At 40.1% G+C, this 27887-nt stretch overlaps 1 protein-coding gene across 1 annotated transcript in view; it reads right to left on the minus strand.

Moving 5' to 3' along the window:
• Positions 1-27887, minus strand: part of MAP3K15 (mitogen-activated protein kinase kinase kinase 15) — a 157096-nt gene that overhangs the window by 82686 nt on the left and 46523 nt on the right. Inside the window, exons 3-5 of the mRNA XM_053578963.1 lie at positions 13415-13608; positions 9715-9883; positions 7580-7686 (exon numbers count right to left, since the gene is read on the minus strand). Of these exons, the coding sequence (XP_053434938.1) occupies positions 7580-7686; positions 9715-9883; positions 13415-13608 (470 nt within the window). The remainder of the gene's footprint in view (positions 1-7579; positions 7687-9714; positions 9884-13414; positions 13609-27887) is intronic.

The raw sequence follows: 27887 nt of genomic DNA on the forward strand, positions 1-27887 counted from the left end.
TCCACCCCACCCCACCCCACCCCCAATGCCTCCCTATTTGTCAATGTCTGGACACATTTTCAGTTGCTACCTTTGGGGAAAAGCTATTGGCATCCAGTGGGTAGAGACCAGGGATGCTGCTAAACATCCTACACCACAGAGAATTATCCAGCCCAAAACATCAATGGTGGCAACGTTGAGAAACCTGCTATAAAGTAATAAACTTTGCATTTGCCAAACATATGATTCCTTTCTCCACAAATGTCCACATTCAAATAAACCCTGTCCCATTCAAAATAGTCATCTCGGAGGGCCACAGGCTTACTCCAACAATGTCCTTCTGCTAACAACCCTTCTATCAACTTCTGTTCATCAATTTCCTTCAGAGCCAAAGGTATGTTATTTTAAATATCATCTGCGGTGGCAATCTCTGTATTTTGTTAGTAGTTCTGACTACTATGGAAATGGCCAAACATTATTCCCCCAACCTGGTGAAAATATGGGTGATCAAGCTACCCAATAATAGTAACAACCACAGCCAAGAACCCACTTCATGCCAGGAGGACTCCAAATACTACTGACTGTGATGCTAGTACCCCATTTTACTGATGAGGAAGCTAATACTTCAGGAGGTTAAGTGGCTAAACCATAGCCGTCACACTAGAGAAGCTGGGATCCAAACCCAGATTGGTCTTCAAAACCCACTGGAATGATTTCCTGTGTGCCTTGTAAGCTGGCTTTTAAGGTAATTCCAAAGGAAAAAACCCCTTCTCCGACATAATAACACTCTGAATAATGAGAGTATTGTCGAAATGAATGCAGAGCATAGCAGCACAATGAGTTTGAAGAGAGCAAGTTCACTTATCAGTGTAAGTTCAAGTATGTGTGTGTAACATGCACAAAAGTAGGAATTTTTTTGATCATCTGTTAACTTCAGTCATCCCTCATGAAAAAAATGATGTCTCATTGGTGAGGTCACTGCTCAGAAGATAATGAGATTGCTCACTTCTTAGAAAACAAATGCAACTGGCTTTTTGCTACAAAAACTATATATTGTGGCAATGATTTGATGGATATGACACTGAAAGCACAAGCAACAAAAGAATAGACAAAATTTGACTACATCAAACTGAAAACTTTTGAACACCAATGGACGCAATCCACAGATTGAAAGGGCGAACCCCGAGAGAGAAAATATTTGCAAATCATATCTGATCAGGAGTTAATATCTAGAGTACATAAAGAACACCTACAATTCAACACCAAAAAATCAAATAATGTGATTAAAACATGGGCAAAGGACTTAAGAGACATTTCTCCAAAGACGTTATTCAAATGGCCGAGTAGATAAAAAGATGCTCAATGTCACTAATCAGAGAAATGTAAATTGAAACTACAATGAGATATTATCTCATACCCATTAGGATGGATACTATTTAAAAAAAAAAACAGAAAATAAGTGTTGGCAAGGATTAGAAAAATTGTACACTGTTGGTAGGAATGTGAAATGGAGCAGTGGTTATGGAAAACAACATGTAAGTTCCTCAAAAACTTAAAAATAGAACTACCATATATGATCTACCAATTCCACTCTGGGCATAGATCTAAAAGAATTGAAAGCAAGGTTTCAAAGAGATATTAGGGGGAGGGGGGAGGTCAGATGGAGGGAGGGTGAATGGTGGAATCACACCTATGCATAATGCAAGGGTACGTGTCAGATCTATTAAGTATAGAGAATAAATGTCTTAAAACAATAATAAAGTAAATGAGACAAGGTATATATTAACCAGTGTGATGTAAATGCTCCTAATTCTATATGAAATCAGCACATTGTACCCCATAAATGCATTAATGTATATACAATCTATGTGTTTATGATTTAATAAAAATTTTTTTTTAAAAAGAGATATTTGCATACCCAAGTTCATAGCAGCACCATTCACAGTGGCCAAGAGGTAGAAGCCACCGAAATGTCCACTGGCAGATGAATGCGTAAAGAAAATACACACAGAATGGAATATTACTTAGTCTTAAAAATGGAAGCAATTCTGACATGTTAGGTGAACAAATCTTGAGGACATTACCCTAAGTGAAGAAGGCAGTCACAAAAAGACGTATGATATTATTCTACTTATATGAGGTGCCTGGGGCAGTGACATTCATAGAGACAGAAAGTAGAATGGAGTCTGAGGGGAAGAGAAGTGGAGAGTTGTTGTTTAATTGACATACAGTGTTTAATTGATATAGAGATGCCTGTGCCTACTCCACCCTTCAAAGCAATTTTGGAACTTGTTTTCCAGAATGGCCATCAGAGCTATAGTTCTAATTTACAAGATGAACAAATTTACAAGATCTGACAATTAAATCAGATTTACAAGATGAACAAATTCCAGAGCCTTGTTTCACCATAATGGGAACATATTTAACAGTACTGAACTGCACGCTTCAAAATGGTTAAGATAGCAATTTTATGTGTTTTCTTTTGCAGTTTTTGCCCGGGGCTGGGTTCGAACCCACCACCTCCAGCATATGGGGCTGGAGCCCTACTCCATTGAGCCATAGGTGCCGCCCTAATTTTATGTGGTTTTTATCTCAATGAAAACCAAAGCAAAAGTTTATAACAGCAGCTTCAATACTCAGCTACCTCCTAAAACGCTCATCACACACGACAAAGCGGGACCCAACAATATCAAATGAAGGCCCAATGACTTATCTTGGTTGCCCTTCACACCAGTGGTTCTCAACCTATGGGTTGCGACCCACAGGAACTGTATTAAAGGGTCATGGCATTAGGAAGGTTGAGAACCACTGCCTTCAGACAAACAAAATATAAGTTAAATCCTGCTCAGAAGAGTGGAATGGATTATGCCATGATGATATTAACATTAGCACTAGAAGGAGTGTGGGCAGTGCTCTGTGCTAACAGTAGGGATTTCTGGTCCCAGATCTCTTACTGACCAGCTGTTATATTCTGAGTTCTGGCCTGTCTTTCTTTTTCCTCCTCTCTGAATTAAAGGGTTTGAACTAGATGATTCCTTCTAAGTTGGCATACTTTGTGGTTTCTCTTCATTACTGGGGTAGCAACAACAAATACACAAGGTTGGACAATTAAGTTTGTGAACTCATCCTAGGAAAAGTGCTACATACCTCATTACTGAATATCAATCACTACAGTCACTTTCAAGATACTCCTCCCCGGAAGCTCTGCGTTGATGCCTGTGCCTACTCCACCCTTCAAAGCAATTTTGGAACTTGTTTTCCAGAATGGCCATCAGAGCTATAGTTCTACAAGATCTGACAAATTCGCAAACTCATCCTAGGAAACGTGCTACATACCTCACTTCTGACTATCACTAGTCACCATATGGCCAAGGGGAGTACTTCGAAGGTGACTGTAGGGTATACTCAGCAATGAGATATGTAGCCATTTTTCTAGGATGAGTTCACAAACTTAATTGACATCACATAACCTTCTTTTGCAACATGCTTTCAGGCACTTGGATGTGATGCATTATAAAAGTGGGGAGATGACATTTTTATTCATTTGACAAACGTATAATACAAAACCCATAAATCAAGATGGTGAGATTCAACAGTGAACATGAACAGAAGAGAAAAAAGGAAGGTGATGGTTTGTAGAGATGACAAGCCCATGTTATCTTCCGAGGGATGTGTGCCTCTCAGCCCAAGCAATGACCTGGCTGGGAGCCCAGAGCCTGAGGTTCAGGTGACTGCTGTAGGTTCTAAAACAAGCTTGCAGCCCCTCTGGTGTCAACAGGAATCAGTGGCCTTCATCTAATATCCCTTCTACAGTTCTAGAGTCCACAGAGCATCTTTTATCACTCCTCTTATTTATAGAAAGACACGAACACTTCAATGAGTCATGCATTTAGTTGCCTTTCCACTTGCTGAGGGGCAATAAGGTAAATTTTGCTAGAGTTGGTTGCTAGAGTTGCCACTTGACCCAAAGATACTGAAGGTAGAACAGGAGTACATGCCTTGTCTCTTGGCATGTGAAGGTTTTGTTTTGTTTTTAACCTAGGACTTTGATTCTGACATTCTTCTTCTGGACCATCTGTCTGCCTTCTGGCTGGATTCTTGGTCAGAATATTCTGATTGCATCCATGTATCTAATAAAACCCTTCCTACATGTAAAAGCAACAACAAATAAAAATTACTCCTGAAGGATTCTATGCTATTGAGAGGCAGTTTAACTGTTCAGTGGAAACTTGAAGTAGCTTTAAATGGGCTTCCAAATGCAGTGAAGTGGAATATACCAGAAAAAGCTGAGTGCCTCAAGCCAGCTTTCCCTCTAATAGGCAGCCCTTGCCATCCAAGGTCAAATGCCACCCATTACTGCTAACTTTTAGTAACTTATTCATGGCCCTGACTTACTCCACTTCCTAAGAGTTCAAAGTCACCTTTAATGCAGGAAATCTCATTTTTTTATCCATCACTATTTTCTCCTTTACAGATACAAGGTAATACCATAAACTTCCTCAGAACTGTGCATAGTGGTTGAATATCCCTTATCTCAAATGCTTGCCATCAGAAGTGTTTTGGATTTCTGTTTTTCGGATTTTGGAATATTTACCAGTCAAGCATCCCTAACATGAAATCTGAAATGCTCCATTGAGCATCACGCAGGAGCTCAAAGTTTCAGATTGTAGAGCATTTAAGATTGTGGATTTTTAGACTAGGGAAGCTCACCTTGTAATACAAAATCCAACTATGACTATGCTTACATGTGGCCAAGTTAAATCTAAAGCAAAAACATGAAATTCAGGCTTTATGTAATGAAGCCAGTACAGCAATTCTATACAAAATGCTTAGTCTGTTAGAGAAAATGAGGTTCTCAGGACCCTGCCTGGCCTACAAAATAGAGTCACAATCAAATGGGAAAAAACATCAAAGAGAAAGGTGGCTCTCTGGTGCACAATCATTCTGCTTCCAAATTAGAAAAATATTTGTCTCAGGATCACCCATCCTGCCAAGCCCATTTCTCACAGATACCAATTTTCCATCAAGCCTTGTTTTACACCTTTATTACTTTGAGAAAATGGTAATCGATTATTTCATTCTCTGTTTGACAACAATTACCTCTACTCCGGGAAAAAGAAATACCGACAAGTCACTTAAATGGGCCTTAGTTTTTATTAATGAAGCCATTTTTTTTATAGCCCTTACAGTGTACCAGGCATTTTCCCATGAACTTCAGAAGTGATCATTTAGTCCTTATAAATCAAGGGTCAATCAAGTATAGGTACGCATATATAAAAATGGTGCCTACTACGCTAGGGGAAGAAAGTTACAAGACTGTTTTGTGGATTCATGAAGGTGCACCCCACCCTGGGATGATGGATTTAAAGGCCACTGGGGAAAGTGTAGGCATATTTTCATAGGGTTTAGGAAGCTTCTTCCCAAAAAGGAATAAGAAATATTCCTATATTCAATATATACTATTGAATATAGTATATATTCACAGAAACATGTCCATATGAGTATAAAAAATATATACAGGAATATTCATAGCAGCACTATTTAAGAATCACCAAGCTGGAAACGATCTAAAGGTTCATTAGCAATAAAATAGGTAAATAACTGAGAATGAATGAACTACGAACACACACAACATGAACATGACACCGTGTGGAAGAAGCCAGACACAAGAGTGAATACTACGTGGTTTCATTTATGTGACGTATAAGGGCAAACAAAACTAATCCATGGAGATAGAGGTTGCAGTAGTGGCTGCCTGTGGAGAGGTGAGGGTTGTCTGCAAAAGAGCACCAGGAACTTCTGGAATGATGGAAACACTTTCTATTTTGATAGGGGTGTTGTTTGCATGTGTATACCTATTTATCAAACTCAAATTATATACTTAAGGTCTGTGCACTTCACTGAATATAAATTTTACCTTGATTTAAAGGAGAGAGAGGTGACCTCATATATGTTATGATACTCAAAGCCATGGGTGCTCACTTTGTTGCTGTCCTGCAGCTAGTGGCAGGTCAACAATCTGTAGCCTAATCCAGCTGATGAAGTAAAGCACAGCCTCTGAAAGTGGGAAGTCAGATATGAGAGTCCTCTGACTCAGCTTCCTCCCAACACTTGCTTTATTCATTCCCTGTGGGAGATGTCAGCCACAGAAGATTGATGAGGAGGTGCAGAACTCTCTGGCTCTCAAGTCAAGTCTCAATACCTTCCCAGAGTGCTCTGCTCTATGATTCTGTATGGCTAATTCTGACTCATGCAGAGGACTGTCAATCACTTCCCTGAGCATGGTTCTCATAACATTCACCTAATGCTTCTCCTCTTCCGACATATTATCAGTGGGGAAGGGAGACTGTAAAACTAAACTTAGGCACCTGGGATTTTGTGAAGTTGAATGTGGCAAACTCCTAGTTATCCTCCAAATCCATAGTAGTCAAGTTTGTATGGGTACATGGCCAACCAGCTAGAAACTACATTTCCTGGCTTCTCTTGCAGCTAGGTGGAGTCATATGACTGAGTAGTCACCAGTGGAATGTGAGTAGAAGTCGCCTATGTAAATTCTACTTGTTTTGAAATAAATCATTTTCCCTGGGCTGCTTCTCTTTCCCACATTCCATAGACTAGAATGCAAAGTGGCAATGACCTAGCTTTTATTATGCAGATAAAGATAATACTCTAGGGATGAAAGAGCTGCATAACAGTTGGGTGCCAAGTCTTTGAACAAGCTCCTGGAGCAATACTATGCCACTAGCCTGGTCCACTCACCTCTAGACCACTATATGAAATAGAAAGTTCAATCTTATTTAAGTCATTGTACTTGGAGTCTCTTTGTTACAGCATCTTAGCTGACACCCTAACATTTAAGCTTTTGAGGCTTGTGGTCTCTAGGCAGGAATTTCCAAGTTTCATATACTCTATTTAGCCAAGCAATTTGAATTCTCAACCTCAGATTATACTAACACACAAAGACAGCACCTTCTTTTCCTATCATGCAACATTCGTCCTGTTTCTTCAACTAGTCCCCCAGTCTACAAGATACTATCGCATATCCAAGGTCCTTCTAAGACGTAGTCTTCTATCCTCCACACTGACACTACCTACATCTGTTTCACCTGCAGCTTCTGTTGCTGTTACACTGGATGTTCCCTGAATGCACCTGGCACAGGAAAACCTGCATGCTCACATTTCTGGCCTGGCCAAATGGAATGGGCTTTTTCATCACCCCCGTATCTTCCACTCTCCCCCATCCATGAGGTAATTCTTACTAATTCTTCAAAACCCAGCCTGAAAAAGCCTAGAGAAGTGTCTCTAAAACCTCCAAACAGAATGATTCCCTCTGTCTGCTACATTTCCATAGTACTTTGGACAAACTTTCATTAAACCATTTATCACCCTGAGCTATTAGAATTTATTTACATGTCTGATACCACAGCTAGAATATATACTCTGTAAAGTCCTTAAGGATGAAGACTGTGCTTTGCCCATCTTCATAACCTTGGCATTTAGCATGTGACCTGGCTCATACTTGACGACTGTGAATGAAGGAAGAATCAGAATTCAACAGGTGACATGCTTCAAACCCCTGTATATACATTATCATTCTTACCTATTCAGTGCAAACGCATAGTGGAATTTAATATTATGCTGATCAGCCAAATCACATGTAGGCAGCATCTCCAGTGTTTCTACCAGCTTCACCATTGCATCGTAGTCCTGTTGGCAAGAGGTCCCAAGGTGAGACAGAGAAGAAACGTAGCCCCCCACCCCGATTTCCTGAATAATTACAAACATGAGACAGCTTCAGCACTTAAAGGCAGGCCTTTCCTGGTACAGGACAGTTAGTGAAATTACTTGTAGCCTTTAAGAGAACAGGAAAAAGACTAGAAAATAAGATGGGTGAAGAGAGGGCAGGCATAGAAGGAATCTCTGCTATCAAAGGGCACAAAGTGATCAAAGGAAAGGGGGGGTTAAATCCAAAGTCAAAAGAAAGAAAAGAAAGCCAATGAGTCCAGCAGCCAGGAAAAAGCTACCATGTTGTGAGCGTAGGAGAGTTAACACCATCAGCAGAGATTCGTGTGAACACAAGCTGGACACATACACACAAGAAAACTCACAGTCGACTTCCCAAGTAAAGGAAGGAAACCTCCTAGTTCTTCCTATTTTGCTAGAATCAATCAAGTTAATGTAAACCAGGATTTCTGAACCTTGGCACTACTGACATTTTGGGGGCTAGATAATTCTCAGTTGTGGGGGATGTCCTGGGCATTGTAGGATGCTGGCCTCAACCTCCTAGATGCCACACACATTTAATTTTTTTTAATTATTAAATCATAGCTGTGCACATTAATGCAATCATGGGGCACCATACCACACACATTTAGTTTTAACAATCAAAAATGTCCCTGGACACTGCCAAATGCTCCTGAGTTAAAAACCACTGCTTAAACACTGTATAATTACCCAGGGAAAAATTGCTACCATGTTTCTATCGACTGGGTCCCCTCTTAGCAGTGTCACCTGTTACCCTCTTAGCCAGATGTAGAATCACTGGTACTGGCCAACTCACTGGCAGCCAGCCAGGGCCAGTGGAGGATAACTTCCCACTGAAATCCCCTGCCTGTCCTGTGGCTTTGCACCGTGGAGACGCTGCCACAGGGAGGAGAAGGCAGTCTATTCCAGGAACCGCCTGGCTCACCTTGAAGCCTTGAAGAGTCTCACTAATGGAAGGTTATAAAATGATAGGATGCGTCAAGGACAGAAGGGAGACAGCAGCTCAGGGGGAAAGAAGACTTCAAGAAAGGACATTCCCACTCTTTTGTACTGTGGGGCATGATTTAATCATTCTCATAATCCCTAAAACATCTGCTATTAAAATCAGTTAGCTGCATCTGTTTATCACTAATCTGAGTTCCCTAGTGTTCTTGGTCCAGGTCATGTATGGGTATTGCCATCATTTAGATTTAAAGACCTGTGGCCAACAGCCTCCAACATAGTTTTGTAGAATTTTACAGTAAGGTACATTATCTTGTGTTCCTCCAAAGGGAAGGGGGAGGCGAGACACCTTTAGAAAAGGCTCAGTGGCATTAAACTTGGAGGAGGGGAAACACTCATTTTCCTTCATGGCGCCACATCCCAAAAGCCCTGTTTCAGAACTCTTCAGTAGCTTCTGACACTTGCCTTAGAATAAACATCTGTATCCCCTGGGTCCTGGGTATGCCTCTGCTACTCTTCTCTGTCACTGTTGAGTGGTGCTAAACAAAGAAGGAAGTAACAAAGGCCTAATGGAGGTAGCGTAGCGGCTGCCTCAGTCTGAATCCTGACCTCACCAACTGCTGTGTGATCTTGGGAAAGTTACTTAACTTCTCTGTGCCTCTCTTTCTTCATTCGTAAAATAAGGGTAATAAGAATATACATAGACCTCCAGTGGTTAAGAGAATTAAATGAATTCAGATTTGCAAAGGCCTTGGAACAATTCCTAGCATAAAGTGCATATAAACTGTTGAATTCTTAGTTTCTCATATTAATCTGTCCTACCTAGGAGATCTCTTGCTGGAGTGACAAAACCTTCTTCAAAATTTTCACAACAGATAAGCTGGATGACCTGGGACCTAGCCACAGGCCTATTTGTCTATAAAACAGCTAACTCACCACACACCTAATATAAGGGTATGTCACATGAAGAGCTCCTCATGCCAAGGATGAACTTGGCATACCTTAGCCTCAGCTAGGCTTATTTCATACCTGGATGTCACGGTAGGACAGGAGTAAGTTAATAATGATGTCTGAGGTCAGAACCTCAGTATTATCCATGCGCAGTTTGATCCGAGCCAGCTCCTTTGCCAGTTCCTCGCCCTGATATTTCTCTCTGGCTTTCCGGATGTCATTTAACAAGGTCTCTTTGTAGTAGGTGCTGGAGAGAGACAAAAAGCTCCAGTCATATACACATGATCCAGGACTCTCTTCTTCAGTGCTCAAACATGGTTCTCAGTGACATGACTTAGGCTAATACATGGCGACCTTGGCCCAGACCTGAGCCTCCCTGCACCAGCCAACAGGAGTCACTTTCTACTCATTATTCATATTCTGGGGAAGCTAACCAGTAAATGACAAACAAAAATCAGTTCATTACAACCTTGAAAATATTTTCAAAGCTAAAGCAAGTATCCAATGGACTCCATACTAACATGAAGCCAGTAGACCAACTAACACACACCCACATAAGAGAAAAACTCAATTTAATTCAAGTTGGAGGGAAGGGAGAGGATGGAAAGGAGAGTGGGGAGAACAGAGGGGGATTGGTGTGCTCTCACCTAACGGGCACAACGTAAGGGTAACTGACACACCTCCGGGTGCAGGACACAACCACAACAGGGACCTTACCTAACAAATGTAAACATCATAACCTAATCATTTGTATCCTCATATGAATCTGAAATTTAAGAAAGCATTTTCAAAGCTGACCCCATCTGTATTTGGACAACACCTAGAACTTGCTACCCAACCCAACCCACTTCCTCTGGTGTTTTCAAACATACAGAGAACAAGAAATCGCCTTATTTGTTTTCTCCACTAACAACAGATTACCATAATGCCAAACTTAACTCAAAAAGCTATGAAACATAGACGAGGGCTTCTTTAAAATGAATTTGTCTATCAGGTCTTCCCTTTGGTAGTCATCAAGCTTTCCCTAGAAGGCGAGCTGGAAATTGGTGTCCCTGAGCAATCCAAAAGGGGACGAACAGAGGCCATGCCTAGAAGCTTATGGACAACCTCACTCTTGTCAAATTTGACTGACAGAATGTTTTTCTAATGTGAAATACAAAGCTTCCTTCACATGAGCATCTAGATAATATTGGAGATGCTTAAAAACATCTAAAGTAGTTTAAATCCCCATTGGAACGTCACCATAGCCTCTCAAGGAGACAACACTATCATCTGGGACTGGGTTTAAAACTTTGAAAAATGACCTCGTTTTGCACATGGAGGCCAAATTACAATGACCACGGATTGCTTTAAATACCTTGTCTATTTTGCAAGGACCTTTCAAATGGAGACTGGGCAGGGCCAAGCAGCAATATGCCAGACCCATTAAGAAGCTGAAATGATGGAACTGTAAAAAGTGAAATTGGGCTGTCTGTTAAAAAGAGAGGAAGCTAAATTAAATAATAGTCTCCAGAGAAAGAAAAACACATGAGGTGGAGTAAGAACAAATGGCACTTTTTCTTTTTTTGAGACAGAATTTCACTCTGTCATGGCGTCACAGCTCACAGCAACCTCACACTCTTGGACTCAAGTGATCCTCCTGCCTTAGCCTCCCAAGTAGCTGGGACTACAGGTGCTGCCACAACACCCGGCTATTTTTTCTATTTTTAGTAGACATGGGGTCTTGCTGAAGAAATGTGTGAGTTATATATGCTCCACAGGCCCCAAAATCAAAACTAGCACAAGTTAAATACAACTCACATGGCAGGTAATGTTTTAACATTTAAAGAATAATCTGATGCCTCACAGAAGGGGTTCTGATATAAAAACATCAGTGCACTGCTTTATTTTTTATTCGCTTATTTGTCTATTGCTATTACCCCAATGATGAGCAAATTAACAGATTCTGCCAGTGTTTAAAATTTTGTCATTAATCAAATAAATCATTAAGTTGGGTGACAGTCATTGCCCATTTGGTGGGCTATAAAGACATCAAAGCTATTAAGATGTTATTAGTTTAGCATGATGAGTAAAAAGTTATACTTTAGTCTTGTTTTCCAAAGGTAATTCTGAAAAATAGTTTTAATAAACTGAGAAATCTAATAAGAACAGTAACTTAAGTAGATAAAATGCTGACTTGAATATGGTTTGGGGACATCAGATACGTAATAAACGTGCAGCCATTCCTGCCTCTGGGAACCAGGGAAGATGTTGCTTATCAACATGAACTTGAAAATGGAGTCAAAGCCCTTTTCAGCATAGGACCCAAGATAGACGTTATAGATCACGGTTGGGACTTGAACTAAAACCTCACCTGTCATCTTCTGTTCTAGATTTTTTAGCATAAGCACCATTTTTCCTCTCACTAATCATTGTCATACATCTGCCAGTTCATGGGGTGAAACCCGCCACTAGGTATCTCAAGCCCTTTGAAATTCAACCCAATCAAAAGAGCTGTTTCCCACGGATACATGTAGACACTGAATAAGAAACAGGCTTGAGTCCATGTCTCACAAAGACATAACTCATCTGGCAGATCCAAGCTGGCCTACCTCCTTGTCAGAACTGAAAATATGGTATTGGAAGAAGTTTCCCTATAAATGTCCCTAAAATGTTCATTTCTCAATTAGATAGTAGTGAACGAGACATGACAGGATCAAGTTTTCTGTGAATGGGGCACAAAATGTCCCCCATTTGCTTTCCGTGCTGGCACGTGGTCACATGTATCTCGGTTTCCATTCTTCTTTTCCTATTAAAGTCTGCAGGGGAAAAAATCTGCAGCCAAAGACGGAGTAACGGGACAGAAGAGGAAAAGAGACGGTTAACGAGTGTGTGAACACCGCACACCAGACCACAGCAGTAACACTCCACAGCTCAGGGGGCCACGAGGTGAGCCAGAGAGTAAGGCGAGGTCCCTTATGTTTCAGTCCGAGTCCATTCTGCCATACTCGGGACTCTCATTTGTTTTGAAAGAACAAATCCTCCTGCAACACAAATTACAGGGATAAATCCTTTAAATTGGCTGCAAGCAAACCAACTGGATCCTTTGGTGGAGGAGAATTTTTCTGCCTTTTATAGAATAAGGACATTTGAAGGGACAGTTTCTTCAGCACTGAGGCTCAAATCGGTGAGCTTTATCAAGGCTATACAGCTAAGGGATCACGTCAGTCCGAATCCAGCCCCCAACCTGTCCACCTCTGCGCGAGTACTCCACACCACCTCTGACATAAGCCTAGAAAGAACATGTCACCATTTGTCCTGAGGTCAGGATAGCTGCAGCTGGACTCAAGGCATGCAGGCTTTTATAGCACAAAATGCCTCAGAATGACTTTGCTGAGGCATTTTAAGAACCTCAGTCACTAAGGGAGTGTAAAGTCATGTTCAGAAATGGTCTGAAAACACAGAATCTCAGACTTGAAAGAGATCATTAAAAAAAAATCACTAAAAGAGAAAACAGTCACAGAGAAGTTACATGTCAAGGTCACACAGGAAGTCAGTGCCACACACAGGCCCGATCCCAACTCCTAACTCCAGTTCTATTCTCTCTTCGCCTCACCTCAGTGGCCCAGCTTGGTGAGGTAACGAGGGGCAAGAATGGATTCCAGAGTGACTTTCAAGTGATTGGCCAGAGTTCCCCATTCTCTGGGCACTCAGGTTATTTGAAGGTATACCGCCACCCTGAAAGCAAACTGAAACGTTGGCAGGGCTCCTGGGGTTACTGGTGGCTGATGGGAATTACCATGAGGTCACGTGGATATCCTTGAGGAGGCTAATGAACCTGTCCATGAGGGGCACGCGCAGTGGACCCAGGACGCTGTCCCAGTTGGGCTGCATGTATTCCGAGGCTCGTCTCTGGGCGTCACTCTCGCAGCAGAAGTAGTCCGCGCATGGTGTTATGATGTAGGGAATGAAATAATAATTTCCACAAGATGCCTGGAACAAAGAAACAAAGATGTTCCAGACAAGAACTGACGTGGAAGCAGCGCTGTAGCTTTGGGACCTGGTGGGACAGGTAAGGAGAAAACACCTGAGTGTGAACGACAATTTGTGCAATACGACTACAAATCTCTTAGGCACAAAACAGGCAAACACTCAATGTAAAAGTGCTACTGCACAGATAATATGGTATTGGAAGTTAAAAATTTGATCTCAAATGCTGAAGGGACATATGTGTATCCCTGATCTTCACAGGCAGAAATTTTAGGGTTTTAAGTCTCAAATTGCGCCATTTCATTATATGCTCCCCAAACTAGAAGGAACTTGAACCCACTGAGAAGGATTGCTCTCTACACCAGAGGGAGCTTGAATCCACTGATGACCATGGGTTGCAACATAGTATATTGTTTTTCTTCCAATCGTAGATGAAAAAATCATATTATTTAATAATTTAACTGCAGATGAATTATCACAAACTTTGAGTAAGAATTGTTTGGTAGGAAGCATATATTAATATGAGTAATCTCAGAACTTTTAGAAAAAGAATCTATTAAAATGTTTATCATCAAATAATACTCAGGTAAAACATCGTTTTTCCATGGAATGACTGTAGCTGGACTATGATTCATGATCCTTTGTAAAGAGTAAACATTACATAAAGAGCTTTACATCAAAGCTAAATCTTTTGCACATTTAGAGGATTAAAATACATTATTACTTGACATTCTTAGAGTCAATATTTCATCTATACTGTCATAAAAAGCAACTAGCTTAAAATTTCTGACTTTTTAATTCCCATACCTCTAAGTTTTCAAGAATTTATATGATGCCAGAAATAATTCATATGACTTCTGTTGGATTTTTAAAATTGAACTAACGGAATTATCTAGGTATTTTGACATCATGCAGATATAATCTTGGAAAGTATATTTTCTCCAAGAATTAGAAGTCAAATAAGGGATAAGACTTCTTCTAAAGTAAAAAGAAATTCATTAATCATTAAGAGAACTGTCAGAATATCATGATCGCAGAGCAAACAAAACAAAACTCAATGTTGTAAGTTTTAAATACATATATGAAACACAAGTAAGTTTTCCTTTGGGATAAGATTTGTTTACACAAAGACAGGTGGCATTCTTATTTCTATCTAAATTAAAATATAAATAATTGTCCTGAACCTCTGTCTCTTTTACTATATTGACATCTACAGCTCTGTCACCCCTCATTTTGGAGCCTAAAATATTGTGTTAAAAATATTAACTCCACTAAAACATACTTTAGATTGGGTCACCAAACTACTTCTGTAAAGGGCCAGCGTATCAATGTTTTGGTTTTTCAGATCATACAGTCTTTGTTAAAACTCCACTCTGCTGTTGGAACATGAAAGCAGACACAGACAACACATAAACACAAGTGCCTGTGTGTGTTAAAGTATGTACAGACGCAAATTTGAATTTCATTTTTTTTTGAGACAGGGTCTCACTTTGTTGCCCTTGATAGAGCGCTGTGGCATCACAGCTCACAGCAACCTCAAACTCTTAGGCTTAAGCAATTCTCTTACCTCAGCCTCCCAAGTAGCTGAGACTACAGGTACCTGCCACAATACCTGGGTATTTTTAGAGACAGGGGTCTTGCTCTGGCTCAGGCTGGTCTCGAACTCCTGAGCTCAAGCAATCCACTTGCCTTGACCTCCCAGAGCTCTAGAATACAGGAGTGAGCCACGGCAGAATTTTAAGTGTCTTAAAATCATCTTCTTTTGATATTTTCCAACCATTCAAAAATATAAAAAACATTCTTAGCTCCCAGGCCATACAAAAACAGGTAATAGGTCAACCCTTATCATAGACCAAGCTTTCGTGGTATTCTATGTAGATACTATTTCCCCAAATAGGGTTTTCTGAGAATGCTTACCCTGCTGTAGAACACTTTGTGGGCACCAGCTATTGGCATTAAACCCCTCAAAACATAAATGCCAGTGTTACAAGTTGAAGAGGCACAAATTCAGGTGCACAGGTGGTAACTGAAGAGGAGGGCTCATACCTACTTCTTCAGAGTCATGAGCAACTGCCCGCATCACAGGAATGAAGATCCTTCCATCCCTGTGATACTGTCACACTCTCAAAGAGACTCAAACTGCTCAGATAACTAAGGTTTTGGTAGGTTAGAGACAAATTTCTGCTTTATACATGTCAAAAAAGCCATGTTGCTAAAATATTAATAAATGCTATTTATACACGCAGAAGCTAAATTGTTTTTCCTTCCACCTGAAATTGGTTGAGTTTATGATAAAAAAAAGCATTCTTTCCATGCCACTAACAGGATGGCCAAGTAATCAAAAAAAAAAAAGACTTCTTACTTCAGACTGTGAGGGAGAAATGGGCTATGTGCATCAGAAGGTAAAATATCTTTTTTTTTTTTTTTTTGAGACAGAGTCTCACTATGTCACCCTCAGTAGAGTGCTGTGGCGTCACAGCTCACAGCAACCTCCAACTCTTGGGCTTAAGTGATTCTCTTGCCTTAAACTCCCAAGTAGTCTGAACTATAGGCACCCGCCACAGTGCTTGGCTATTTTTTTGTTGTAGTTGCCATTGTTTAACAGGCTTGAGCTGGGTTTGAACCCGCCAGCCCCAGTGTATGTGGCCGGCGCCCTAACCACCGAGCCACAGGCACCGAGCTGAAGGTAAAATATCTTTGAAGAAATATGGTTTGTCCAGCCTGAGTGAGAGTGAGAGCGAGAGCGAGAGCGACCCTGTCTCTAAAAATAGCCAGGCATTGTGGTGGATGCCTTGGGAAACTGAGGCAAGAGGATCACTTGTGCCCAAGAGTTTGAGGTTGCTGTGAGTTGTGATGCATAGCACTCTACTGAGGGCAACAAAGTGAGACTCTCTCTCAAAAAAGAAAGAAAGAAAAAGGAAGGGACAGAGAGGGAGGGGGGAAGAGAGAGAGAGAGAGAAAGGTAGGTTTGTTATTTCTAAAATGTTAGAGCTAGACTGGAGGTGTGAGGAGCTCCTCAGATCCTGTCCCCAGAAAAACAACCTTAATTGTGAAAATTCCATTTTAAAAACCATTTCAATCTCTATAAGTTGTCCTAAGGGCATACAGGAAATGGGAAAATATTTTATTCAAAAAACTACTAAATCTTGGTTAGAACTGGGAGATTCTGTAGTATTTGGGAAATAACCTGCTTATCTTGCTCTCCCCACCCCCGAGTGACAGTTCTATTCTAGTTAGGTATGGCTAAGACAACAGGACTCCTTCTCATTCCCTGTGCAATATGACAGTTTTTCCTGGGAGGACTAGGCCACAAGCATTCTCATCCACCATAGCCTGGTGTTGTAGAAGCTCTGTTCTAGTCAAGTCAATGAAGAGGACCAGGGTTCCCTTTTTCCACCCATCCACATTTGTAGAGCCGAAGCTCTACCATAGGTGAATCAGGCCAAGAATATTGGACCCTATTTGTCCTTGCCCTAGCTTGCTCATAGAAGGAAGGTTCCACGCTAAGAGAGTCTAGCTGAGAAGATTATAGGCTGCCACCCCTGCCCAGTGGCCCGTTCATAGAGCAGGCTGTCATTCTACCAGAAGTAGGCTGCTGTCTCCACCACTAGCTCCACAGCAGTGGTGCACAGCTCCTAGGAGAGAGGCAGTCTATGAGAACAGAACACTCTGAAGCTCTCCATAAGAGGATTAGCTCTATGTGGAACACAAAATGGAGAAGTTTAAGCTCATGGGCATTATTAAAAAAAAAAAAAACAAACAGAGATTTTGGTGGCAGGCAATTAAGAGAAGGGTGGTAGCTCCATAATAGAAATAAGTGAAGGATATGCCAGCTAGAAATTTAACGGAGAGAAGCAGGGAAATAGACAGCTAAGAGGTGACTCCCTGAGGTCAGAACAAGTCTCAGGGACAAGATTTAGGACTATTCCTGCAAAAGGGACCAACCATAATGCTATCAGACAATTTATGCCTCAGGGCATCATCAAAAACAATAGAGCAATTAGCTAACACAGGAGACTAACAACCAAGTATATTGTCAATACAGAAGATCAGTCAGAAACTTAACAGGAAGATCAGGGAAAGAGAGTCCAAAAAGACCCCAGTTGCTTTCTGGGTAGAGAAAGAAGGGTCAGAGTAACTGTGTGTATGTTCAAGACTATACCCTCTAAAGCGTGACATCACAGGCTGTACACTGCAGAAAAACAGACTTCACTAAACTAGTCTAGCCAAGTCATGAAACAAAAACAACATGCCCCAGAGGCACGAGGGAGAAAGATCAGTATTTAGAGCTGCTATATTTTCTAAAATGTCCAATTTTCAACACAAAATACAAAACATGCAAAGAAATAGAACAGTGTGATCCATGAATGAGAAAAACAGCAAGTGGTGGCAACTGCCTTTAAAAGGACCTAGATGTTGAACTTAGCAAAGACTTGAAAGAAAGCAGCTATTATAAATATGCTTAAAGAACTAACGGAAGGTATGATGATAATATCTCAGAGAATATAAATAAAAATAAATAAAAAACCCAAATGAGAATTCTGGAGTTAAAAAGTACAATAGCCAAAATGAAAACTTTACCAAAGGGGCTCAACAGGCAATTTAAGCAGCAGAAGAAAAAATCAGCCAACTTGAAGATAGATCAATAGAGTTTGGGCAACCTGAGGAACAGACAGAAAAAAGAACAGAGCATTAAAGAAACATGGGATACCATTAAGCACACCAACATGCATGATGCTCAACAGGAATCCCAGAGGAGGATAAGAATAAAGCAGCAGAAAAATACTCCAAGAAATCATTGTGGAAAACTTCCAAAATGTGGTGAACAACATTAAGTCTACATATTTAAGTATCTAAAGGAATTCTAACAGAAGTCCATAGCCAAAGAGGTCCATACCCAGACATCACAGTCAAAATTCTGAAAGATAAAATCTTGAAAGCAGCCAAGAGAAAAATATCTTGTCATGAATAAGGAAATTCCAATAAGATTAACATCTGATTTTTCATTAGAAACAATGAAAGCCATAGGATGACAAAACCAAAGGGGAAAAAAGTTGAAAGAAAAAAAAAGTCAACTAAGAATCTTATGTCCACCAAAATTATCCTTCAAAAATAAAGGTGAATGGCTCGGCACCCATAGCACAGTGGTTATGGTGCTGGCCACATATACCAAGTTTGGTGGATTCAAACCCAGCCCACGCCTGCTAAACAACAATGACAACTGCAACAAAAAAGATCTGAGTGTTGTGGCAGGTGCCCATAGTTCCAGCTACTTGGGAGGCTGAGGCAAGAGAATCTCTTAAGCCCAAGAATTTGAGGTTGCTGTGAGCTGTGACACGATAGCACTCTACCAAGGACAACATAGTGAGACTCTGTCTCAAAAAAAAAAAAAAAGACAGAAAGAAAAGAAAAGAAAAAAAGGTAAAATAAAGGCATTTAAGACATTTTCAGATAGACAAAAAACTGAGATAATTTGGTGTTAGCAGGCTCATCTTACAAAAATACAGTGTACTAAAGAAAGTTCTTCCATCTAAAAACGAGTGACACCAGAAAATAATTCTAATCCACATGATAAAAAACAAAGAATGCCAGTAAAGGTAGTTACATACACAATTATAAAAGACAATATTGGCTTTGCACCTGTAGCTCAGCAGCTAGGGCACCAGCCACATACACTGGACCTGGCGGGTTTGAACCCAGCCCGGCCCTGCCAAACAACAATGACAACTACAACCAAAAAATAGTCGGCTGTTGTGGCGGGTGCCTGTAGTCCCAGCTACTTGGGAGGCTGAGGCAAGATAATTGCTTAAGCCCGGGAGTTTGAGGTTGCTGTGAGCTATGATGCCATAGCACTCTACCGAGGGTGACATAGTGAGATTCTCTCTCTCAAAAAAAAAAAAAAAGACAATATAACCTCAAATTTCCTCTACTTTCTTAAGTTATTTAAAAAGCAGTTTCACAAATTATACATCATGACCAAGTCGGTTTTATCCCAGGATCTCAAGGCTGGTTCAATATACGTAAATCTATAAATGTAATCCAGCACACAAACAAATTAAAAAACAAAGACCATATGATTCTCTCAATCGATGCAGAAAAAGCTTTTGATAATATCCAGCATCCCTTCATGATCAGAACACTTAAGAAAATCGGTATAGAAGGGACATTTCTTAAACTGATAGAGACCATCTACAGCAAACCCACAGCCAATATCATATTGAATGGAGTTAAATTGGAATCATTTCCACTCAGATCAGGAACCAGACAAGGCTGCCCATTGTCTCCATTGCTTTTCAACATTGTAATGGAAGTTTTAGCCACTGCAATTAGGGAAGAAAAGGTGATCAAGGGTATCCATATAGGGTCAGAAGAGATCAAACTTTCACTCTTCACAGATGATATGATAGTATATCTGGAAAACACTAGGGACTCTACTACAAAACTCTTAGAAGTGATCAAGGAATACAGCAGCATCTCAGGTTACAAAATCAACATTCATAAATCGGTAGCCTTTATATATACCAACAACAGTCAAGTTGAAAAAGCAGTTAAGGACTCTATCCCATTCACAGTAGTGCCAAAAAAGATGAAATATTTGGGAATTTATCTAACAAAGGACGTGAAAGATCTCTATAAAGAGAACTATCAAACTCTAAGAAAAGAAATAGCTGAAAATATTAACAAATGGAAAAACATACCATGCTCATGGCTGGGAAGAATCAACATTGTTAAAATGTCTATACTACCCAAAGCAATATACAATTTCAATGCAATCCCTATTAAAGCTCCACTGTCATACTTTAAAGATCTAGAAAAAACAATATTTTGTTTTATATGGAATCAGAAAAAACCTCGAATAGCCAAGACATTACTCAGAAATAAAAACAAAGCAGGAGGAATTACGCTACCAGACTATACTCCAAATCAATAGTGATCAAAACAGCATGGTATTGGCACAAAAACAGAGAGGTAGATGTCTGGAATAGAATAGAGAATCAAGAGATGAATCCAGCTACTTACTGTTATTTAATCTTTGACAAGCCAATTAAAAACATTCAGTGGGGAAAAGATTCCCTATTTAACAAATGGTGCTGGGTGAACTGACTGGCAACCTGTAAAAGACTGAAAGTGGACCCACACCTTTCACCATTAACTAAGATAGACTCTCACTGGATCAAAGATTTAAACTTAAGACATGAAACTATAAAAATACTAGAGGAAAGTGCAGGGAAAACCCTTGAAGAGATCGGGATGGGCGAGTATTTTATGAGGAGGACCCCCCCGGTCAATTGAAGCAGCTTCAAAAATACACTACTGGGACTTGATCAAACTAAAAAGGTTCTGCACAGCCAAGAACACAGTAAGTAAAGCAAGCAAACAGCCCTCAGAATGGGAGAAGATATTTTCAGGTTATGTCTCCGACAAAGGTTTAATAACCAGAATCCACAGAGAACTCAAACGCATTAGCAAGAATAGAACAAGGGATCCCATCGCAGGCTGGGCAAGGGATTTGAAGAGAAACTTCTCTGAAGAAGACAGGCGCACGGCCTTCAGACATATGAAAAAATGCTCATCATCTTCAGAGAAATGCAAATCAAAACTACTTTGAGATACCATCTAACTCCAGTGAGACTAGCCTATATCACAAAATCCCAAGACCAGAGATGTTGGCGCAGATGTGGAGAAAAGGGAACACTTTTGCACTGCTGGTGGGAATGCAAATTAATACATTCCTTTTGGAAAGAGATATGGAGAACACTTAGAGATCTACAAATAGATCTGCCATTCAATCCTGTAATTCCTCTACTGGGCATATACCCAGAAGACCAAAAATCACATCATAACAAAGATATTTGTACCAGAATGTTTATTGCAGCCCAATTCATAATTGCTAAGTCATGGAAGAAGCCCAGGTGCCCATCGATCCACGAATGGATTAATAAATTGTGGTATATGTACCCCATGGAATATTATGCAGCCTTAAAGAAAGATGGAGACTTTACCTCTTTCATGTTTACATGGTTGGAGCTGGAACATATTCTTCTTAGTAAAGTATCTCAAAAATGGAAGAGAAAGTACCCAATGTACTCAGCCCTACTATGAGACTAATTTAGGGTTTTCACATGAAAGCTATAACCCAGTTACAACCTAAGAATAGGGGGAAGGGGGAAAGGGAGAGGCAGGCGGGGGGAGGTGGGTAGAGGGAAGGGGATTGGTGGGATTACACCAGCGGTGCATCTTACAAGGGTATATGTGAAACTTGGTAAACGGTCTGTGAAGCTAGTGAATGATGCCCCATGATCATATCAATGTACACAGCTATGATTTAATAAAAAAAAAAAAAGAAAATAAAAAGCAGTTTCAGAAAATGATGTGTACGAGCCTATCTTGGGGCTTCTAACATATAGAAATGTAGTATGTTTGACAACAACAGCAGAAGGACACTGGTAGGATCAAAGTTACATTGGAATAAGGAAATAACAACAAATGACAACTTGAATTCACAGGTACAAATGAAAAGAACCAGAAATGGTAAATTAAAATGTTAATACAAAAATTTCTATACACACACTTACATAAGCAGACACTTGTTCTGTTTCTTCAAAATATATTTATGAACATTACAATTAAATAACCCTGACCCTCTGTAACAGGTAGGTAAGTTGAACATGCAAGAATCTAACCTATTTGTATAGAACTGTTGTGTCTTAAAATTATTTCCAAGACAAACATTTCTGATGAAATCTCATTTCCATTATTTGTTTAGCAAACCTACTCTTCCCAAATAGCACAGCAGTAAACTTTGCTCCAGTTTTGCTCAAATTCTAAATAATTAGGGGTGAAAAATCAGATTTTGAAAAACATATGCTATGCACTGTCACAGGTTCTTGTTCAGAAGGCAGAGCAGTAGCAGCAGAGACTAATGAAGACTTCACTGCAATTAGGGGAGGAGCTGATCCTTGAAGCAAATGTTTAGCTACAGGCAGAGAAAAATAAGGAACAGAGGAAATGTATGAACTCTGAAACCAACTGAGAGTGTAGTGAACAAGATTGAGGAGACAATAGGAATCTAGAGACTTGGGAAGGTAAAAAAATCTTCATTTGAGAAAATCTTTCAGAAAGTGTATAAAGTTTAAGAAATTTAACAGAAAGAAATTGGGGCTAGTGACTACATTTTAAAAATCAATTCATAAACTTCCAAATGAAAGCACAGGCTTTTGAGTGCAATGCTCTTGTTTTGACAAAGAGGAAGAATAGACCAAACATCTTCAAATGATGGAACTCATTCTGACTTTAGTGGTTGAGAGATGAGAAATTAAATATAAAAACAATGACTAGCATAACACATGTTCAATATTAAGCTAGGATCAGCTGTTTCTAATTGTTACATTTATAAGTGGGAACATCTCAAAAATCCAGCTCATTAAAACAAATTTAACAAAGGCAGCTTAGCTTCCTACATAAAGAAACATTTGAACCACTATGCTAGCCATGTTAATATGTAAACCCTCATTTTAAACACTCTCCAAATATTTCCAAAAAGGATGATTCTGATATAGCAAACAAAGTCAAAGGGCAGAGTAAACCCACTGTCTCTGACAATGTGGACATAGTAAGTAATCTGTCTTCTAAAGTTTTTAGGTCCTAACCCAGCAATTGAAATTCCCAGAAACACCACCATCTACAAATACCACCACCATGAACATACTGTCCTACACCATCATTAGGATAAACTGGCAATTTTATAAAAACTCATTATGAAAGTTTATTTCTATACCCTTGAATGCCATAATCTTTTATGCCTCCCTAATAAGCCATCTGGTAAATATATAGTCTACTTAACCATTCTCTTACTGTTTAACTTTCAGTTTGTTTTTAAATTTTCTACACTGTAAGCATCACTGAGATGAACATCTTTGCATATGGCAGCCTTGGGCTGTGGTCTTTTCCTAAGGATGGCTTCCCAGGAGTGAAATTATTAGAGCAAGTTTAAGGTCTTTGACGTGCGTTGGCCAAGTTGCTGTCAGAAAGGCTGCAGCAAGTTATACTCCCAGCAGTAGTATATGAGGGTATGCCAATTTCATCATCCTGTCAGCAGAACTGGGTAGCGTTTTTGTTTTTCACATTTGCAAAGTCAGGTGAACAAAAAATACTACTGAAATCGGAAGTCAGTCCCCACTTAAGCAGAGCAACATGGTGAATAATTCAGAGGGTCAAGGATTGAATCCCAGTTCCACCCCATCATGGATGAATGACGATGAGAAAATGCACTTATTTATCTAAACCTCAATTTTCTCGTCTTTAAAATGTGCAGGGATAATGGGGACTGAAGATCCCATTCTGGGCAAGGGAAAATACCCCCAGAAAAAGAGAAAAACAGAGAAATAAGCTGAGCAAGGTGGAATAAAAACAGTTTAGTTATCTTACTGTTAAACAAGCAGCTAAATTACTTATCTGAGCAGTTCCTGTTTTTACTAGAAGGCTTGCCTGTAAGGGATACAGCTTGGAAACACCCCTGCTGGGTCTGTAAACACTCTGAGGAATAATGGTCATGGAGGAAGCATCGCACAAGGCCTGGGAAGGAACATTAACCAGGCCATCTCCTCCCCAGTCAACAGTCACAGCAAATACCCATTGTGGGAATTTGTATTATGTCCAGGGCAGAGATCAAGGGAACAGCTCAAGCCCTGAAATATGTGCAGGAGGGTTTGTACCCTAAACACAGAGGAAGATGTCTCTGGGTGGAGATCAGAGGAAAATTCTTCTCTTCCACCGATTCTTCAGAGGAGCCTGATGACATTACCTCTGTTCCACAGAGGAACTAAAGGGGATCAACTCCCCCAAGGAATCTGTGTGTGTGACCATAGACAGGAGGCTGCCCCCCAGGAGGCTCAGGTTTTGGATTTCTCAAGGCTGCTCAGACCCTTACAGACTATAGATAGAATAAGAACTAACATGCTTACTCAAAGAAACTGCTGACATTTTTGTTCCTTTCCTCAGCTTACCTTCTGGGCTAAATAAAAAAACAGCCTTTAATAAAAGCTGAGTGGAACAAATATGACCACTTGCTGGAACCCCAGAAGCTAGCAGCGGTCCCCTGTGTTCCCACCTTTGAAAACTCTATTCTGTGTGTCCTGTCTTTTTATCTCTCACTGCTTTTAACTTTATTTTTCTTCAGTCAACTGTGGCAAGTTCTACAGGTCTTAAAGGGCTCTACCCTCAGACAAGGACCCATCCCCTGGGCAGGACCCCAGGAAAAATGGGGACATATAATAGAGCCAACCTCATCAGATGACAGAGCCTTAAATATGGCCATTTTTGTAAAGTGCTTCACTTCACACATAGTGGGCATCCAATAAATATATTCTATGTGCAATAGTTCTAGACCAGATTAGGAGTTCTGAACCTATGGTCCATTCATTCTTAGGAGTCTTTGAACTTGAATGAGAAAAACATTACATCTTAGTCATCATTTGCCTTCACTTGAAATGCAACACAACCTTCAATTAGAAATGTAACAATGTGGGACGGCGCCTGTGGCTCAGTGAGTAGGGCGCCAGCCCCATATGCCGAGGGTGGCGGGTTCAAACCCAGCCCCAGCCAAACTGCAACAACAACAACAAAAAAATAGCCGGGCGTTGTGGCGGGCGCCTGTAGTCCCAGCTGCTCGGGAGGCTGAGGCAAGAGAATCGCGTAAGCCCAAGAGCTGGAGGTTGCTGTGAGCCGTGTGACGCCATGGCACTCTACCCGAGAGCGGTACAGTGAGACTCTGTCTCTACAAAAAAAAAAAAGGATTTAGAAATGTAACAATGTGTGTTGCTAGTACCAGCAACACCTGAGACCTTGTCATTAATAGAAGTCATAGTTTTTCATAACACATTACAGTTCCTACAGAAATCTCAAAATAACTTTTATACTCATCACTATTCCAAAATTATGAGTTTTTTAAAACTGCTGCTTAATCTTATTTAAGATATTAAAGCAGCACATAGATTATATACACTGTGGCCCAAACGGCTAAGGTGTCAGCCACAAACACCTGAGCTGGTGGGTTTGAATCCAACCCGAGCCTGCCAAACAACAATGACAGCTACAACCAAAAAACAGCCAGGTGTTGTGGTGGGTGCTTGTAGTCCCAGCTACTTGGGAGGCTGAGGCAGGAGAATTGCTTCAGCCCAGGAGTTGGAGGTTGCTGTGAGTTGTGATGCCATGTCTACCCAGGGTGACAGCTTGAGGCTGTGTGTGATGATACACAAATGAATATGCAAAAAGAAGAGGTTTTTACATGATTCATGTTCTGTGTGTAAAATAAAATTCTCCCTCTATTATGGGATATAACCTCTCATTTGAGATTGAGGCTTTGCTAATAAAAGTGGTAGAAATCTTGATTTTGAACTCAGAAAAGCCAAAGAATACACAAAGGAGAAAATAAGTTTAATTGTCCATCAAGATGTTCCTGAACAATCTATATCCTCTTTGATCATTTTGAATCCCAGGCTATAGCAAACTGAAAAATTGAGGAAGGCAAGAGAAAAAGAGCAAGAGAAATTCTGTTACCCTGAACTCAAGGCCTAAACACCCTCATAAGCCAGAGGGAAGACTTCCAATATGAAGAAAATTCTTCCAATATTGCCAATGTCTGTTTCTCAAAGAATTTCCAATTTATTGGGATTATGAAGACAACCATTTTAATAGGAATAATAAGTTTCTTTTAAATCTCATTGACTTTCCAGAAAAAAATAATCAACTAGTTCAGCAGTAAAGAACCAGATTAGTTTTTAATAACATGTTTTTTAATAAGTTCTTTTTTTTAAATAATGTGATCCCAGCTCAGAAATTTAACTCTGCTTTTAAAAAACAGGTGATAAATGAAAATAAGGTCCAGTGTACTTCTAACAATCCCTTTGACAAATATTGGGTGGAACACCTCATTTTCTCTCAGTAATTCTCCCAGGGGACATGGAAGGTGCATGTCTCCACATTTCCTCTATGACAAGGCTATGGATAACTTCCAGATAATCACCCACTAATCCAAAGAAAAAAATTACTTCTGTGCTATTCGATCTTGTCGATGCATTACTTAGTCTTGAGTAAATACAATGTATTTCTAAAATGAAATTATTATAATGTGGTAGACACTCAGACATGCTGCTTAGAGCCCCCCCTTCAAGAAAGGATGTGTCGTCCCAGCTCCTGGGAGCTCTGAAGCTATCAGCCCCTGCTGTCAGCCCCTCGGTTGCAGAGAGCATCTCACCCAATGTAACACCCTTTCCAGTGATGGATGAGTGTAGGAATATAAAGGCCAGGCCATCTCATTCTAACTCAGGATAACTTAGAAAGGCCATTACAGCTCTAGACACCCCTCACACTGGGTCAGCCTAAGCTGACACTGATCCTGCATCCCAGCTCCATTTCTCCCTTTACCCAGTCCTGCTTCATTTGCTCTTCTTCCCTACCATCACTCCCAAGGCTACACATTACAGTTTGCTTCCAGGGCAAATCAACTTCTAAAATAAGCCATAAGTTTGATGGTATGGTCATTTTTTGCTTAAGGAAAATGAAAACAAATGAAGTTACAGAGTAAAATTTATGGACTATGTATACTAGACTATGTACACCAGGAAGTTCCAAGGTTTAATAGATAAAATAGATTTGGGGTTGGCTGTATTTTCACTCTTTTGATTTTGTAAAGGTTCAACCTTGATCTGTCATTGTGTAAACATGTTTACACATGTTGAAAGTGATATTTCTGTCATTTCTAAAGCATCAAAAAGATATCATAAAAATTAAAATGGATGAAAATAATACAGGAAAAGAAGTAATTTTTATGAAACTCTGACCAAAAACTAAATGACATTTTTAACTCAAATAGTGAGCCATGAAGTAAAATGTGGCAAATGTTAAAAAAGAGTTTTGTGAGTTATTTCTTTCAAAAGTCAATACTGTAAAGGAAATTAAGTAAACAATTCCATTTTCAAGAACATCTAAAAACATAAAATACCGAGGTATAAGTTTAATCAAGGAGATGAAAGACTTGTATATTGAAAACCACAAGACAGAGACAGAAGCAACTTGGCTGTGCCGGGCTTGGCTCCGCACTGCCACAGCAAGGGCGTGTGGTGGTGAGGACGGGGCTCCCATTCAGAAGGAGAGTTCAAGGACAGAAATTTAGCAAGTAACCTGGTAGATTAGAGATGCACCAAGAAAGAAGGTTGAAGAACACACATCAACCCCGCTGAGGCGAGCTATGACCCCAAGGATACAAACAAAAGGTACAAAAT

The sequence above is a fragment of the Nycticebus coucang genome, chromosome X (assembly GCF_027406575.1).
Source record: "Nycticebus coucang isolate mNycCou1 chromosome X, mNycCou1.pri, whole genome shotgun sequence".
Classification (NCBI taxonomy): Eukaryota; Metazoa; Chordata; class Mammalia; order Primates; family Lorisidae; genus Nycticebus; species Nycticebus coucang.